The sequence below is a fragment of the Amblyomma mixtum genome, chromosome 1, assembly GCF_055824585.1.
Source record: "Amblyomma mixtum isolate Tamu chromosome 1, ASM5582458v1, whole genome shotgun sequence".
Classification (NCBI taxonomy): Eukaryota; Metazoa; Arthropoda; class Arachnida; order Ixodida; family Ixodidae; genus Amblyomma; species Amblyomma mixtum.
The window spans coordinates 296,969,200-296,987,454 of NC_143012.1; the positions used below are offsets into that span (position 1 = coordinate 296,969,200).

The window sequence follows — 18,255 nt, forward strand, 5'->3', positions numbered from 1 at the left end:
CTGTGCCGTATTCCATCATCAGTTAAGGAGTGTAAAAAAACCATAACGTAAAATTAAACCTCGACCAAACCACAACAGAGCTCGAGATAAAATTTTATCCGAGTGCGTATAAAAGCACTCCGCATTTCCTCTTGCCAACCAGTTTAGAGGCTAGGTCGTCAAACAACGCAGGTTAGCTCAACGCATTTCGCGAGGCGTTGAACCTCGTTCTCCTTTGAAGCCCGTTCGTCTTCTGGGCAATCATTACTCACGGGAGTTCCGCGCGGAAGGCAGGCAACCGAGATACGAGCCCAGAAGACGGATGCTCGCACTCTGTCACGCCCTTACGGCGAACGGAAGCAGAGGGGCGTGAGCCTGACGCCAGTCGCGGGGTGTGTGTGTAGGGCAGGGAACGAGCGATAGAGACTGAATCGACGTCGGCCCTGTAATGTCCTGCGTGTCACGTGCAATACAGGCGGCTCAGATGTCGATTGCTTTTCTTTCTGTTCGCGAAAGCGTTCCAAATCGTCACACTTTCGCGCAAACCGAACTTCTCGACATATATACAAAGAAAGCTAAGAGTCACCGAAACCAAGAACTGTTGGCTTTCTTCGTATGTGGGTCTTAACGAGTTCCTTATTTCCCTTTCCTTGTCTACTCAGTTTCTCAACCTGTGGCTTGTTTCAAACTATACTGAAGTGTGGCTGCCGGTGTTGCAGAAGACGTGCTGTTAGATCACTCACGACAACTGCCAACTGTCCCGGCGAAACAGGCTAAAAATTTAAACCGTTGTGCTGCTATCAACAGTGTATGGATGGAAGGATCACATATTTTGCTGGTGATATATTTTACGTTGACGAATTTGCATGCATGTGCAATTTAATTGTTTTTGAACATTGAGAAATTGGCCTAATTGGCTGATTTTAGTTCATTCATAGCAGCAGCAACTGCCTAACTACGTCCACCGCAGGTGGAAGGCCTCTCCCATATCCCTTCAATTAACCCTTACCTGTGCCAGCTGCAGCCACCTTACCCCGACAAAATTTCCTAATGGGATCTTTCTGCTGTACTTTCTGCCACCTCCTGCTGCATTTGCATCTTCTTAAGCCGCTCCGTTATGTTTAATTGACCACTGATATATATTGTCTTCCCATTGCATGCTCTGCCTATGCCCTTTCGTATTCTTGATTTTACCTATGGATATGATTTGCTCTATTTTGTTCACTAACCCGCTTTGATCTCCTCCAGTCTCTTAACGTTACGCCTATCGTATTCCTTTCCACAGCTCGCTGCGCTGTCTGCAATTAAATTCCGAGCCTCGTTATTAGTCTTTCTCCCATAAGACACAACTAATGTATCTATCCCTCTAAAGTACTATTGACAAGCTGCTATTAATGACCTGAGAGTAATTGCCGAATTCACTCCAACCCATTCTTCTTCTTCGAGCTTTTTGACTGTCGTTAATTTACGTACTCTCTTGTATTATTTTATTATCATCTTGGTAAAGCTATCGTCTGTTTATATTTCTGCAATGGGCCTGCAGCGACGAAGCGCCGGAAGTCAGAACTTTCATCTCACATTTTTATTGCCTTGGCACTTCGGGATTAAGACGTCCTTTAACAGCTCACTTACCTTTCACGCCGGTTCTCGCCGGACCGGTGTCCCCCGCCTTTCTTATCTCACCACACGTCAATACGAGCACCTCGTACGTAAAAACTCGCCCACACGTCCAAGGTCGCGATAAAGGAAAATGCTGCGGCTGTGGTGCCTACATGGCTTCAACGGAGCGCGCTGCGAAGCGTTCAGTAAACAAACTATGGCAGCTCAGTGCCCGCAGTGTTGCGATGCGAGAAAGAAATTCGCTAAAACCCTGAAAAGTTTGCGCGAAGCGTTATTCTCTTTCCTTTCTCTTCTCCTCGATGAAGAAGAGGTCTTGGCTGACGCAGTCGACAGAAACAAACGACGATAGTGAGCACGTAGTAAGGGAGGGATTCGCACTGTTATCTCTTTAGTTGAGGTAACGATTCGCAGCGTCCGCCGCGGGGGCTCAGTGGTTATGGTGCTCGGCTGCTGACCCGAAAGACGCGGGTTCGATCCCGGTCGCGGCGGTCGAATTTCGGTGGAGGCGACATTCTAGAGGCCCGTGTGCTGTGCGATGTCAGTGCACGTTAAAGAACCCCAGGTGGTCGAAATATCCGGAGCCCTTCACTGCGGCGTCTCTCATAGCCTTAGTCGCTTTGGGACGTTAAACCCCATAAACCAACCAACCAATTCGCAGCGCACTGAATCGGCTTGTTCCATCATTATGGAGTAGGAGGTAGAGCCTGCCTTTGTCAAAAGTTATCAGGGGAGTTTGCTTCTCAGCCGTATATTGGTACTCTCCTACACTCTGAACACGAATACACCAATATGGGAGTAAAAAGAGAATAAGTTGGCCTTTAGCGCACACCCTTCTTTAAAGGGTGTGCGCTAGAGGACAATTTCACTCCCTTTTCACTCCTTTCTGTTGAGAATGTAGTCTCCATTCAAGTCCTACCCTACAAAATGGGGACTATGATAGTTCCTCTTACGTTCAAAAGAATTGGAGCGCCGGGGATGCATAAGAGTCACACGGCGTGATCCAAAAGCAAAGCCCCCTGGGCCCTAAACTTTTGACAAAGACTGAAGGTAAGGCTTTCTTCGCTCGCGCATTTACAAGCGGCACCAGAAGTAAACGGAACCCAGATCCGACATCGAAGTTCCCTGACTGACGCCTTTGACAGCCTCCGCACTTGACAGTGCTTCAGTGTCATCTTTCTGCGCTGACATTCGGCGGCCCCTCCTAAGTTCCTAAACTGTACCTCGGACGCGAGTACAATTACATCACGAAACCCGAGTTGAGTTTGCGGGCCGCCGGGCAGCGGGCCATCTCCACATCCCCCCCGGGCGCCGCCGACTTGGTCCTTATCTTAAGATGTGTAGCGGCCTTTATTGGCAAGAGATGAGTGGTTGTTAAGGCCGGTTAGAGCGGGCAAGGGCAGGTCCGGTCCCGGAACAGTTGATGCTTTTGCCGCGCGTCGGTTCTGCTGCTTCAGCTGCCGATCGTCTTCTTCTCGCCTCGCGCCGCGAATCGGTTCTGTTGCTCCGTCTGCTAAGCGTCTTCCTCTTTACATTGGCCCCCGGGGAAAAAAGAGCCATCCTGGCGATTTAGGGAGTCAACAGGACGCAGGGGTCGTAATACGGCTTCAAACGCGAAACGTGAACGGTCTCGCGCCCACGTCGTCGGAGATCGGGTGATGGCGTCACGGGCTCAACGATGTAAGTGACGGGAGAAGTGCGCTCAAGGACACGGTAGGGTCCGTGGTATTTTGGCAGCAACTTGGTAGAGAGACCTGGGGCAGCAGAAGGCACACGGAGCCAAACAAGGGATTGCGGCTGAAAAGTGTCTGTGCCATGGGAGTGGTCGAAACGGTATTTCTGGCGCCCTTGGTCGTCAGACGTGAATGACCGGGCGAGCTGGCGGCACTCTTCAGCGTGTCTGGAGGCTTCAGATACGGTTGTGGATTCCGACGAATCAGGATGGTACGGAAGAATAGTGTCGAGCGGCGAGGATGGTTCACGGCCGTATAGAAGGAAGAATGGTGAGAAACCAGTAGTGCTCTGCGTAGCGGTGTTGTAGGCATATGTGACGAAGGGGAGGACGACGTCCCAGTTAGAATGGTCTGCCGCGACGTACATTGACAACATGTCACCTAATGTTCGATTGAAACGTTCTGTCAAGCCGTTCGTCTGGGGATGATAGGCAGTAGTGGTGCGGCGAGTAATGTTGCATTGCTGCAGAAGAGATGAAACTACGTCTGACAGAAACACCCGCCCACGGTCGCTCAACAGTTCACGCGGGGCTCCGTGCCGAAGTATGAAATGGTGCAAGAGGAAGGCTGCAACATCCCGCGCCGTAGCAGCTGGGAGGGCGGCTGTTTCAGCGTACCGTGTCAGGTGGTCTACAGCGACGATGACCCAGCGGTTTCCTGCAGCAGTGTAGGGAAGTGGTCCATACAGGTCAATGCCAACTCGGTCAAATGGCCTGGATGGGCAAGACAAAGGCTGCATAGGGCCGGTCGAATGGTGATGAGCGAGCTTGCGGCGCTGGCAATCGGGGCAGGAACGGACGAATTTTCGGACGTAGTTATACATGCCGCGCCAGTAATAGCGGAGGCGAAGCCGGTTGTAGGTCTTAAAAGCACCGCCGTGACCAGCTTGCGGGTCGCTATGAAAGGCTGCGCATATTTCTGAGCGTAAATGTCCAGGGATCACTAGGAGCCATTTGCGCCCGTCAGAGAGGTAGTTTCGGCGGTACAAAATCCCATCATAAACAGTGAAGTGGGCAGCCTGACGGCGGATTGCGCGCGGTACCGGCACGACAGAACGGTCTGAAAGATAACGTACAAGAGAAGTGATCCAAGGGTCCTTGGACTGCTCGTTGGGCATATCGTCCAATGACAAGGAGGCGCAGTCGATGGCGGGAGGAGAGGCACGTTCATTGGCTAGAGGTGAACGAGAGAGAGCGTCGGCGTCGTTATGCTTCCTGCCAGAGCGATAGATCACACGAATATCGTACTCTTGAAGGCGTAAGGCCCATCGGGCGAGGCGGCCATTTGGGTCTTTTAGGGAGGACAGCCAACATAGGGAATGGTGGTCCGTGACGACCGCGAAAGGCCGGCCGTACACGTAAGGCCGAAATTTCCCGATCGCCCAAACGATCGCCAAGCACTCTTTTTCAGTTACTGAGTAGTTTTGCTCTGGCTTCGTCAGGGTGCGGCTCGCGTATGCAACAACATACTCCGCATACCCCGGTATGCGTTGAGCAAGAACAGCACCGATACCAACGCCACTGGCATCTGTGTGGATTTCAGTTGGAGAAGCAGGGTCAAAGTGGCGCAGTATGGGCGGAGAGGTAAGTAGACGGCGCAACGTGATGAACGCGTCGTCACAGGCAGGACTCCAGCTTGATAGGTCGCTACTGCCACGAAGAAGTGCAGTCAGAGGTGCGATGATACAAGCGAAATTTAGGATAAAGCGCCGGAAGTAAGAACATAAGCCGATGAAACTGCGAAGTTCCTTCATCGTAGAGGGCTTCGGAAACTCAGAGACAGCACGAAGCTTTGCTGGGTCAGGAAGGACACCCTGTTTCGACACGACGTGGCCCAAAATCGTCAACTGACGAGCAGCGAAGCGACATTTCTTTAAATTGAGTTGAAGCCCGGCTGCCGCGAGGCATCCCAAAACTTGCTCCAGGCGAACGAGGTGCGTCTGGAAATCTGGGGAGAAAACAACGATATCGTCCAAGTAACATAAGCATGTTTTCCATTTCAGGCCGCGCAGTATCGTGTCCATCATCCGCTCAAAAGTGGCAGGGGCATTGCATAGTCCGAAGGGCATGACGTTGAATTCATAGAGCCCGTCAGGCGTCACAAAGGCTGTCTTGGAGCGGTCAGCGTCGGCCATCGGGACTTGCCAATAACCCGAACGTAGATCTAAAGAAGAAAAGAATTCAGCTCCCTGCAGGCAGTCAAGTGCGTCATCAATGCGGGGCAGCGGGTAGACGTCTTTGCGGGTAATTTTGTTCAGGCGCCGGTAGTCTACGCAAAAGCGGATAGAGCCATCTTTTTTGGTGACAAGGACGACAGGGGAAGCCCAAGGACTGTGCGATGGTTGTATGACGCCCCTCTGTAGCATGTCATTTACCTGGGCGTCGATAACTTGGCGTTCGGTGGCCGAGACGCGATATGGGCGTTGTCGCAACGGCGTATGGGCGCCAGTGTCGATCTTATGGGTAACAGCTGAGGTGCGGCCCAAACGGTGGTTGGAGAAGTCAAACGATGACCGAAACTTATTTAGCAGGGCCTCAAGCTGGGTCTTCTGCGGTGGCGAAAGATTCGCGTCGATTGGGCGCTCAAATACGGCTTCGGGAGCGGGATCAGGAGACGATGGGGAAGAAGTAAGTGAAGACACTTGCATGCGGCAGGGGTAGTTACTGGCTAGTTACTGTGTCGGTCTGTGCAGAGGGCTGCCGAGTGAAAACGCGCTGTCGGCGGAGCTCGTCGTAGCTTTGGCAGTGGTCGAATATATCGGTGACAGATGTGACGTTTTTGCCCACAAGCATATTGAAAGCGTCGTCTTCGATTCCTTTCAGGACGTGTTTAACTTTTTCGGCCTCCGCCATGGACGCATGCATTGACGCGCTTGCAGAGATTGACGACATCTTCTATGTAGCTGGTGTATGATTCACCACTTTGCTGTGCGCGAACGCGAAGACGCTGCTCGGCGCGAAGTTTGCGGACTGCCGGACGGCCGAAGATGTCGGTGAAGCTGGTTTTAAATTCGGTCCAGGTGGTGAAGTCCGATTCGTGGTTTTGGAACCAAAGGTGGGCGACGCCGGTTAGGTAGAAGATGACGTTGGTGAGTTTCATAGTGTCGTCCCAACGGTTATGAGCGCTCACCCTGTCGTAAGAGGACAACCAATCCTCCACGTCGTGATCGTCCGTGCCGCTGAAGACGGCAGGGTCGCGCTGGCGGAGCGCACCATGGCAAGCAACGGGTGCCGGCGAGGAGCTGGCTGGCTGGTTGGCGTTGGCAGGCATGGGGGTAGTGATGGTACGGTTACGTAGCTCCAGGACGGAATCCCGCACCTCCACCAAGATGTAGCGGCCTTTATTGGCAAGAGATGAGTGGTTGTTAAGGCCGGTTAGAGCGGGCAAGGGCAGGTCCGGTCCCGGAACAGTTGATGCTTTTGCCGCGCGTCGGTTCTGCTGCTTCAGCTGCCGATCGTCTTCTTCTCGCCTCGCGCCGCGAATCGGTTCTGTTGCTCCGTCTGCTAAGCGTCTTCCTCTTTACAGATGTTTTAAACGCTGGGGTCAAAGGGCTGCCGCCCCAAAAGGTAAAAGCAGCAATGGCAGCGAGGGGTGCCGGAAGGGGTCCCGTTCCGCGGACAGTGCGTACGAGTCGCGTACCCCGGCTATTGTCGGGGTTAAATTCAATGGCTTTTCGACGGCGGCGTCGAACAGTGCGAAATGAAGCTTCAGGGACACTTGAGGGGGAAGCTTGCGTGGGAGGCAGCTGAGTGCAGTTACGAATGGTCGTGAGGCCTGGTGGCGGGTAACGAGTGGTGATTACTCTGCGTCTGGCCAGAGGGCTCAGATGCCACCCTGTAGTGTTTGGAGCCACAGCTGATGGAAGTGGTGCTTGCGTGCTTTTGCTGTTTTGTCAGAGTGTTTTTACTGTGGAAAAGCGCAAAAGCGCTATCGGCTTCTTCAAAGGCATGCGGCCCTCGCGAGCAAACCAGCTCGTGGGTACCGGCGTGTCTTTGGTCTGTTGAGTTGCAGAGAAAACGCTCTGATTGGTTGTAAGAAGCCCATCTCTCATTGGTCACTAAGTTGGTCCCCAGAATGCTGGGGAAACTTATTTAAGGAGGCCTTTTGGCGCCAAAGAGGGAGACTTGGGCAGGGACTCTTGGTGGAGAGTCGGAATCGCGAGACGGACAGGGTCTAGCTTTGCGCTGGCCACGTTCCGGAGGACGAGGAGCCGCTACGCGTAGCGCGAGTTCAGTCGGCCAGGCAGGACAGGGTTTCGTAGGGGCGAGCTCTGGCCTGGCGCTCCCGATCGTCCTGAATGCTAGCGACCACCCTGGTCGATGTGTATAAGAGTAAATAGTTGTAAATAAACCCAGATTGTACATTTCCGCAAAGAAGTTCGTCTACGTCTCATCTCCCTCCTGCAACGTGTCGCGCCCAAACGGACCCCCATCTCCACCACCACAAGAGAAAGACCTGAACTCGAGTCTAACTACCCGGTAACTAAAATATCGACTATGCATGTGCGGCATACGAGTAAGAAAAGAAATTCCTCTGCTGGCTGAAATTGTATGTTTTGGTTGACAAGACAGAGACTCCTCGTTGTTTCGCCAAGCTAACGGCGGATTACTTGCGAATAGAAACATGTGTTCCCTCGCCTGACGCCTGCAGTTCTTCTCACAACCACGTCACGCAGACCGGTGTCAAAACGGCCTGCTGCGACAGCGACAACTTTAGTAGTTTCCATACGCGCTCCGCCGTTGGCTTTGCTGCTACAATTTTCTTACTTGTGTTTCGTGTCCGTATACTTTTTTTTTTCTCGCGATTTATTGGATGGCAGCGCGCCTGACAGCAGCAGCCAGCTGTTGCTATGCGTGCGGCTTCACTTCAGGGGCGCAGATGAGTGTCTTCGCTAGCGTTCTGTTTTTCCTGTTATGAAGTTCTTTCAAGTTCTTTTTTTTTTTCTCTCTGCGGCCTGTGCTACGTGTCGGCCTTTATCGTGAGGTTCGAGTGCTTGGTGGAATGTAGAATGATTTCGCAGAACAATGCGGGCCGCGTCCGCGCTTAACGATAAAGGTTGATGTAATTTCTACCCTATCTTGCTTTATCCCGCAGTCTGTGGCGTTTGTTATCAGGATAATGCGCGTACGTCGAATAACTTGCGGCGTTCGCGTCGGAAACGCTTGGCCTCAGAAATATGTGACGGCTGTCTGTACGCACGGATACCACTTCCGAGACGCATGAGGAAGCCTCTCCTCATATTTTTACGTTTCGCCAGTTATTGCAAGGTAGTCGCGCCTTATGCCCTGCTTCCTCTTTCGTGCTGGCATGTAAACGGCCAGCCTGCGTTCAAAGTCTCTTTTAATTCCTCGTTTAAAGTTCCGCTTGTTCCTCTATTCTCGAAGGAGTAAGCGAAAATGTTGGCATTTTCGTTAGTTTTGTTCATTTTGCGAACAAATAAAGGGTGGGTTCGGGGAACAGTTACGATGACCTGGATTGAATGTCAGCACGCGAATATAAAGAAACGCGGGATTGTTAACCTTCTGAGTCATCGGACGAACCTGCGCTGTCGCTTTATTACATAAAGTACGTAGGCAGTGGTCATGCATGTTCTGTATGTGCTCCGTGAAAGGAAAAAAGCACGTATAGCTGTATCTGAGGAGCGTACTATTTTATTAGGCGTAATCAAGTATACACCTCGGAAACGTCACAGTTTGCAGTTCTGCACGTCATATTCCACTGCATACCAGCAGATATTTGTACGTTGCACTGTGTAATGCAAACAGTGATCTGAGAGTATTGTGAACGGATGTATGTGGCTCCCGTAGGCTCCCGTACTGAAGATTTTTGGAAGCAGTCAGTACGTTCAAAACGGGCAACCGCGACTGACACGTAAGCTCCAATTAAAGATGACACAACGGATGCACGGTGAGATAACTTGCACTTCCTGTTTCCCGGGCCCAAACCCCTGATAACGTACATTTCCCGCCTGCTGTGCGCGGTGTTCTGCAGTGACATGCGTTGATCCAGGGCTTGGTAACGCCAAGACTGGTATTTATCCCCACGACATTGATTGATTGATTGATTGATTGATTGATTGATTGATTGATTGATTGATTGATTGATTGATTGATTGATTGATTGATTGATTGTTCAGTTCAATGAAAACCTTGTGTGTAGCTGGACCGCGATTTGTTTCTGTATCATTATCGTTTCTTTTCGGCAACAGCGGCTACTCGCAAGTATATAAATGTGTAGCCTGTAACACTTCCTCTTCGTTCTGTTTCTCTTTATCCTTCAAGGTGCGAGTCGTTTGGAGGGCGCGCTCGCATCGCCTCTCGGATCCGGCAGCCGCTGCCCAGGCTGTACGCGCCCTACACGGACAACCGGGAGAACGTGCAGTCCAGAAGCTACCGGAACCTGGACATTGTGGCCGCCGACGACTACTCGAGGCCGTACACCGAGGTCGAACACGCGGCCCCCGTGCGTCGGGACGTGTCGGCGAAGACAACGACGGCGGCGGCAGAGAGTGACTCGACGACCACCAGCCGAACAGTTCCCCCTTCTTCGTCGTCGACGGTGGGGCCCCGGACGCCCGCTCAGAGACTCAGTACCGCGGCGACCAGTAGTAGTAGCGCATCGACCGCGACCAGCCGAAGCAAAGCGTAGTGCACGCGATTGTGTAGGCTTCTGTACTTAAACTGAATACGCCTCTAAAGACTGCGCTTTTTCTGCTGAGTGTGCCTTCAAGTGCCGGCTGAGTGTGCAGAGCTTTCAGCGAGTTGAGGCTTCACTCTCGTCGCTGTCATCGGCTTCGCCACCTGCCAGACGAACTGTCTTGCGAAGACCTTCTGCGTTTATGACCTTCGAGAGCATGGAGATGTGGGGAAATTCTTGGCTCAGTTGTCCACTCACCCAAACGGGCTCCTTTCTGCAGGTTTCCTGCGATTTCTGTGCCTGGTTTGCCGCGAAAATGAATCTGAAGTTACGTGGGTTAATAAAAGACCGTCACGTTTACGCCGGTAGAAACGACAGGAGGTTGACGTAGTTGGTGATCGTTTACCGAAAGAGTGCAGAAGAGGAGTAAGACAAACCACAGCAGAGCGGGCTCTGCAAACCTCTTCGCAACGTTTTATGTCCGGAACGCGTCGGCATTGCTGAATGTACCAGTAAAGTGGAGGTGGCGAATGGTTTTGCTGGTATGAAAAGCCAGCAAACTTCATTAACGTGAAAGCTTGGCATCAGTAGATTTGAATAAACGCACCTGAGGTGTACCGAACCATTAGATGGTTATCTTTATAGGCTCTGATAATATCTAAGACGTTGTGCGTCAAGCAACGCCTGCGGCATCAGCACCTCACTTCATTCTATCATTAGTGTACAAGTAGGAAGGAATTAACGTGTTGTAGTATGCAACATTTACAAACAACTTCCCAAGCAACTGCGCCTTGGTATAGGCTTCAGCACGAAGGCTGTATTCGCATAGCAACTACATCGCTAAGGCGTTCTGAAGCAAGATGCCCTGAAAGTCGCATTAATAGGCGCAAGCATTCGCGCATCTTCAAATTTTAAGCTTTAGACCGCACGGACATGCATACAAGTGTTCCGTCATCAATCGTTTCGTCAGCACAGCATATTGAGATCGCTATACAGCATCTGCAAAACCTGGTCTCGAGGGTCTGGTCAAGTATCTGACGGCGCTTCGAACGAACAGCTGCATTTCGAAATTTCGAAACAACGCTACAAGACAGCTGAGATGCAACTCGTGACAGATACTCGGCGTTGCACGATGCACAATGGCGAGTCCAGATGCCGTCCGCCTACACTTTGTGTCACATTTTGGTTTCTTTTTTTTTCTTTTTTAACACTGAGCCAGTGCCGGTTTTTAAGGGCCTGACTAATCGTTGTGATGACCTGGAAGAGCGTTGACAGCTTTATTTGGACTCTGACTCTGAGGAAAAATTGAAGTTGGCCTGTATCGATCTATTACCTCGTTTTAATAACAAAGACGCTAGTTTTTTTGTTTTTTTTTTTCAAGACGGAGCTTTTATAAGCTATTAATGCAAAAAAAAAAATGAAATACAGATGTCGCCACACTCTAAGCAGAAAAGACTAAAAAATGAATAAGCTGTACTTCTTATAGGAGGGAGTGCGCTGGAGGACAGATTACTCCCTCTTAACTCCCATGTAGTCGTATTGGTGCCTAGGGTTCACCGTTGGCCGATCTCGCGATTAAACTGCAGTCCGTCAACACAGTTTTTTATTCGCGGATCCCGGATGCTAGGCTGCCCGCTACTCACTCTTAAACGGGGATCACGGAGTCCCTTTCGGTGTAGACGTCACAAGCTGGACTCGATTGGCCGCGAGATTCCTGTAATGCGTTTTTCTCAGCAATAAATGTCAATTTTACTGCACGACGAACATCAGCATATAGCTTGTAAAATCCACGGAACCGATATTTACTGAGAACGATAGAGAGTTGTCCTTAGGACCTCTCTAAGAATACGTATAGGCCCCCGGGTTTGCATAAGCTTCGTCTTCAGTGTCCACCAGTACTGAGGCAAAATAGTAGCTTCAAGCACGCATCGAAAGGGGAGGGAACTGCTCCTCTCTGTGAAGACTGTTGAGTTAAAGGAGCGTTTTTTACTTGTCTCCTGGCATTTAGACACGTTCTTTTTCTGTAAGTTTTTTATTTTTTCCTTGCTCAGAAGAAGTATGTAAATAAACGGATATTCGTTAGAAGCAAGCTGCGTGCGCAATACTTGTAAGCCGGTTGTGAGACTTCGGTTTTTGTAAGGTATACACTTGCGATACACAGGATATGAGCTCGCATGTGAAGGAACCAAGGTGACCTAAGGCCACGCTCATGACAAGCGTTTCTTCTAAGTTTTGGTTTTGTGTGCTTGTGCGTGTGTGCGTAGACACTGCTTCGTCGACTGTTGTGCTTCAGGGTGTTTCGAGTGGGAAAAAAAAAAAATCTATTTTTCTCCTGGCTGGTCGCTCTGTCTGCTTGTGTTACCCGTTTCATCACCTTCGGACACCCTCATACGTAACATGACACGCCACCTTATTTTTTTTTTAATTCTGCAATTAATAAAGACATCGTAGAGCGTGCGACTTCCGGTTATACGCTGCTTCAATTTACCACAGTTTTAATGGGGCCTAGAAGGAGAGAGGTATACAAAAGCATATTGTAACAACAGCTGTTACTTTTAAATGGCCCTTTCAGTAGAAAGATCACGTCTCAGTTTATGAGCGTTCTGTACCAGTCAGAGGAAATGTAACAAACATGCTCTTTTTAGATGTGGATGGGAGCCATTGTGATGCATACGTGTATGCATTGTGTTTTAATAGTCTTTTTTTTTTCGTGCTGCAAAATGCAGGAGTTCTGGCAATTCAGAGTAGACACATGAAATTAAAGGGAATGATCATGAAGCGAGCAGGTGGGCTGAATGAATGAAATCAAACAGAGTGCAATGGGGTGGATCTGTGTTGGCGTTATAGTGTTTGTTGGCATTTCTAATATAAACATAAAAACGATTTTAATTAACCGCTTAAGGTCAGAAGGATATTAGTTAACAATACATATCGGTACTGAAGCAGACGGCTGAACAGTACACAACCTGCAGGTTCACTGTGAGGTGTAGCGTTCTGATGTAGACTCGTATCAGAGTACTTTTTCATTATCATCATCCTCGACATCAATACTTATTGTACTCTTAAAGGCTCCGAATGGGGCATTACATAAGGAAAAGGGGTAGCAAATAACACGAAAAAAGATGGCCAACTTCGGAAAACAGAAACAGTACTATTCTTAAACGGAAGCAGTTTTATATTCAATTTCTTCCTACGTACTAGTATTACATTAGAAAAACGGAAGGGGTATACAAAGCACATTAAACCTGCATTAAGCATACTCTTGAGAGACATCGCAGACAAGCGTCGCAAAAAATGCCCGTGTTTCAACGAAAGTCCTGGATGTCCTGGAGGCCGCCCGGTATTTCACTACACAATCAACTTCAAAAACAGAGGAGTGTCATTGAATAGCAGATGCAACTGCATCTTACAACAGCGCTTTAGCGGAAACCCATTCAAGTAAACGCTAATTTCGACAGGAAACCCCATAAATACGTATGTCCCATCTAGCAATTGTCACGGCAGGATTTGCAGAGGCACTTAAAGCCATTTAACTCACGCGGGACCTTAAAGCACGCACAAATACAGATGCACGATCACCTCTGAGCCATGGGAAGTTTCTACAGGGAGGATTTCAATCAAAAGCTGACCGACATATGCGTTAACGTGGCTTTGTCGATCGGTCCCCGTGGTCCCCGTCTACAGGCCAAACGTGCCAGAGCATTTGTGTCTGGCGCAGGAAAAGGGCTAACTGGAGATGGGAACGGTCTCTGTCCTGCTAAGCTAACCTGACTGATGGGAATTATGTGTTTAATACGCCAACTGCAGTGCAAGCTTACAGGATGAGCAAACGTTACCAAAAGTACAGAAGCGGTGGCCTGATTTCAGAGCATGCCTTTAACTGCTGCTTTGACGCATGTTTTTTGTGCACCGGTCAGGCACAGTGGCGTAGCCAAAAATTTTGTTCGGGATGGGGGGGGGGGGGGGGGGGGGGGGGCTCATGTTGCAGCGTGGCCTCCTCATAGAATTTGTGGAGGAATCAAACAGAAGAATAGCAACTGCATTGCCACTGACAATGCCACTCTGTATTAGATAACGCTACGCACTGTCTAGACAAGTGAAATATGCATTTTTTTTTAAAGGAATATATTCGTATGTCATAAAAATCGCGGCAACATAACTGATACCAATGCTTCCATGTTTTTGCGTATTTAGTAAGCAAAGAAAATATCACACGAAGTCTAGAACTAATATCTCAGTCTGAAACCAGCAAAGCAGTGCATTCCGCTGATATGAAAACGTATTAAAGGCCATGAAATGAGTAAGTAGAGAACAAATATATTAATGAATTTTTATCGTTCAAGAACCTTAACATTTGTGTACATATGCAACGGCCAGGGAAAAATCTCAGTGACTCGCTGTCCTTTGTTTCAGTGTACTGCGCAGCAGCTGCTGTTACCGGTCATGTATTGCGAGTTATTTACCAAAATTTTAGTCGCAACAGCGATCACTTGTATAAACGAGGAGTTAAGCAAAATATACCTTAGAAGTGAGAAGATATAACTTGATGAAGGACAAAAAAGTGTCACTGGAAGCAAAGTCACTGCACGTATATACAAAACCTCGCAACAAGATATTTAAATACACGTATCTCTCCATTAAATCTACGTGTCTAAGCAAAAGTCACTTTATATAATGCGTAAAACAAGGCAAATAAACATCTTGCGCAATCACAGACAGTAAACTTTACACCCGGAAGGACAGACGATCCAGGCAAGAACAAAACTATGATAGCAGAAGTCGCGATGTGTAGTACAGGCGCGTACAAAAGTAAACGCACGCCACTGTCTTCGAATATTTTTCACGCGTCACCTAATTGAAATTTCCAGCAGTGGTGCACGCATGCTGGTAGAGGAGGTTGGTGGGCTTTCTTGTAGACAAACAATGTTTCTCCATTTCCAATGGAGAATGCGTGATTGCACTTCGAACGGAATAGCGTGCCTCCGTTTACTTATGTCCGCGCCTGTACGTGGGCCATGCTGCGGTCGGTGACAGTTCGAAAATATTTCGGGGGGGGATGCTGAAGCCCCATAAGATCCCATCCCCCCCCCCCCCCCCCCCCCCGGCTACGCCCGTGGTCAGGCTGAATTGAATACGATTGATTCAACTAAACCAAACTGGTACGAATTGATTGAAATTCAACGACGTGCGCAAGCACGTCGAAATAGTCTCGCACATCTTGCAACCAGGACAGCAGCTTGGGCATGTTGGTTATTCATTTGTGATGGAACAGCGCAAAACACCGGGACAAGAGACAAGCGCTGCTCTTGCGCTTGTCTCTTGTCCCGGTGTTTTGCGCTGTTCCATCACAAACATCTTGCAAACACCTGCCGCAGATTTCGTCTAGTCGTTTACTGCAGCGGACGACACACTGCGACTTTTATTGCACCTGAGTCGCGGACTATGCCTGTACAGCTGAAATGATACGAATCGCGCAGTATGACTTTAGTGGTAACCGGAAGTTGTTCTACCGTCTCGCACGTCCCCCCGTACTACAGTGGCTGGGATAGGGACTGTACCCGTACCGCACAGCGAACGCGCTCGTCGTTCCAGTGGTGAGAGCGCGCTATCTTGCGTTCGCGAGAGCGGCCATACAACACCGAAGCGAGCGCGGCCGTTCCGCCGGCCTGGATGGAGACCACGCACGAATTCGCCCGAGGCTGCGCGGAAGGCCACGAAGGCGACGCCGCGAGGCATACACAATGTAGCCAGTTCGCTCGTGCGCGCGCGTGTACGTCCGGCAGCAGAGCGCTCTCCCCTTCCAACGAAACAGAGTCGGTTTTCCAGTCTTCCGGAGGCGCGTCCACTACTCGTGCCCTTCCGCATCTGCGAAGCGGTGCGGATTGACACCGGTTTTTCTCTGAGCGTGGTGGCGATTTCGCTAGGACTCCGCGCTCCTTGCCAGCGTCAGGGAGGTGCCGTATTGCTTCACAAGGATATGAACTCTGCGTAGCACAGGAGTATGATTTTTCGGGCTAAGTCAAAAAAGAACGATAATAGTGCGCAGAATTTCTTAACTGCGGGTTTTAACACACAAAAGGTCAGGAGGAGAAGAAGGAAAAAATTTATTCATCGCCAAGGGTTGGGAAATCGTGGGTTGTTGGCGGGATGGAGGGTCGGAGCTAAGCAGCACGGCCTCCCACTGCTCGGAAGTGAGGAGCTGACCCAGGTCCGGTCAGAATCCTTGTCGACCGTCTTAACCGAATTAAATCTGGACGCAACCACACAGACTTGCTTTGACTTGGATGACTATCGAAAATTCGTGCAATGCCGAGAAAGCAGAAGAGGCGGAGGAGTGTTAGCACGACGCGAGTAGCTGGCTATTTAATGAGAATTGCACTTGGCTTGTAGAGAAAGTTAACTAAGCGCGTGTAAGGATTCGGTAGGTCAGCACGAGGCGCGTAGGTCGGTGTGAGGATATGCAGCGCTCCAACGAAGTAGGAAGGGTGGCTGGTAAGAGGCAGACATACGTGGGCGCCAGATTATCGGATAACGCCGAGAGCCATTGGGGAGACAGGCGCCACTATGTGGCTGACGATCAATGGTTCGTCAAAAACGGAAGTGTAATGAAGGGGCCATCGCCTTTGTGCACGCCAGCCGAAAGGCTACCCGCGGGACCCGACACCGTGCCTTGAAGAAACCGCCGGCGACAGCGGGTGACATCCTCTTCGAAGAAAAAGTCGCGCGGGGACGAGCATGTCGTTCCGGGCGCCAACGAGTCGCGCTCATGTTAGACCAGGCAAGGCTGCCTACAACAGAAAGCAGCGCGTGAGAGAGACACGCAGGGACGGGCCCCTTTTTCCCCGCCGCACCGTCATTTAAAAGTAGTCGGCCCGTAAGTTTCGGGAAAAGTGAAAAGCGGCTCCACAGAGACGGAGAGATTGTACGGCAGTGACCCTTGCAGTTTACCCGTAATGACACTAGCGTGGGAACCGGGTCATGACGGAATGTGCGCCGGCTTGACACGTGAGGAAAGCATGGAAGAAAGGGACTTCGGGGTTCATGTAGTTTCTTTTTTTTTATTTACAGGGAGAGAGGGTTTTGTGTGCACTGTCAAAGCTGTAGGGAAGGACGCGCGATTCGGCAGACAATTCGCTTTTGCGGAGGTCACTATGCGCGTGACAATTAGGTTTGATTTGATTTTGATGAACTAACTAATTTCCCTGTTAGCCAGCTCCGTCATTTCAAGTCGTCATTGCACCATCCCCGACGGACAACTGGAGTGCAACAAGCTTCCAAGACTACAAGCCCCGCATCTGACGGGGTACCCTGGTGCATCCTAACTTTACTGCGCGATATCCAACGGCAATAGTGGGATCTTAAGATTACGCAGCGCAGTTTGAGGTATTGCTTCACGAATTCATGCACATGCCGCTGCAGACGGGGGGCCCCACTTCCTAGCTGCTTCGTAGCGGCCTCTGCTCACACTCATCACCTCATCAGGGCCATTACAATGTTAAGTATATTTTTTTTCTGCAGGTAACAAGTAGGACATGATTTCTATCTGCAACAAGCAAACGTCAATCTTAAAACACCCGAAGTGTCACAAAAAAATGACACGTCGTGTTTTCCGCGGCGGTTTGATGGCAGTTCCATCACGTCGACTATGTGACGGCCAACCTTCGGACTCGTGTATTTCGGCTGGGGCTCACCCTGTCTTTGCAATCCGAAACTTCGTTGTTGTAAATCGTTCACTGCTTTCAAAGTTCTTTCCTTGAGCGGAGCAGTGTGCGGCGTTTCGCAAGCAAAAGATTTAAACCTGTGTTTCTTACATCCAGACAAATTTATTCTGACATGAAGGTGGCTATAGTAGAAAGGAATGGCTGTACTTGACCTAAGCGTGGAAAATGCAGGCACACAACCAGGATTTTTTTTGCATCGGAGACGAAGCTGGAGGGGTTCTCCGCCCTCGAATGCATGTCTGGGCAAATGTATATGCGTTTCGCTCACTTTTCGCTTTCGCGTGTTTAACTTTCGTTTATTTGCTTTTCGTGGAACCTGTTTCGTTCAATAACTTCCGCATATATAAGTTGCAGTATTACGGCCCGATCACCTTATTCACGGTTATTTTTTCTCACGGTGACAGCATATCTCCTTGCATGCACAGTCCTAAATACATGTACGACTAGGTGTGTAATAATTACAGTTACAGCAACCGGTTGTGCGAAGAAAGACGGAATTAACTTTAGGTGATTTTGACCCGCAGGAATACCACATCTCCTTGATTTAATGCTTCTTTGTTGATGGCAAC

At 49.8% G+C, this 18,255-nt stretch overlaps 1 protein-coding gene across 4 annotated transcripts in view; it reads left to right on the forward strand.

The window, feature by feature from the left end:
• Positions 1–10,593, forward strand: part of LOC149372162 (uncharacterized) — a 93,271-nt gene extending 82,678 nt beyond the window's left edge. For all 4 annotated transcript variants that reach the window (XM_089566539.1, XM_089566541.1, XM_089566540.1 and 1 more), the window contains one exon: positions 9,611–10,593. In XM_089566539.1, the coding sequence (XP_089422665.1) occupies positions 9,611–9,977 (367 nt within the window). In that variant the 3' untranslated portion in view covers positions 9,978–10,593. The remainder of the gene's footprint in view (positions 1–9,610) is intronic.
• The last annotated feature ends 7,662 nt before the right edge of the window (positions 10,594–18,255 follow it).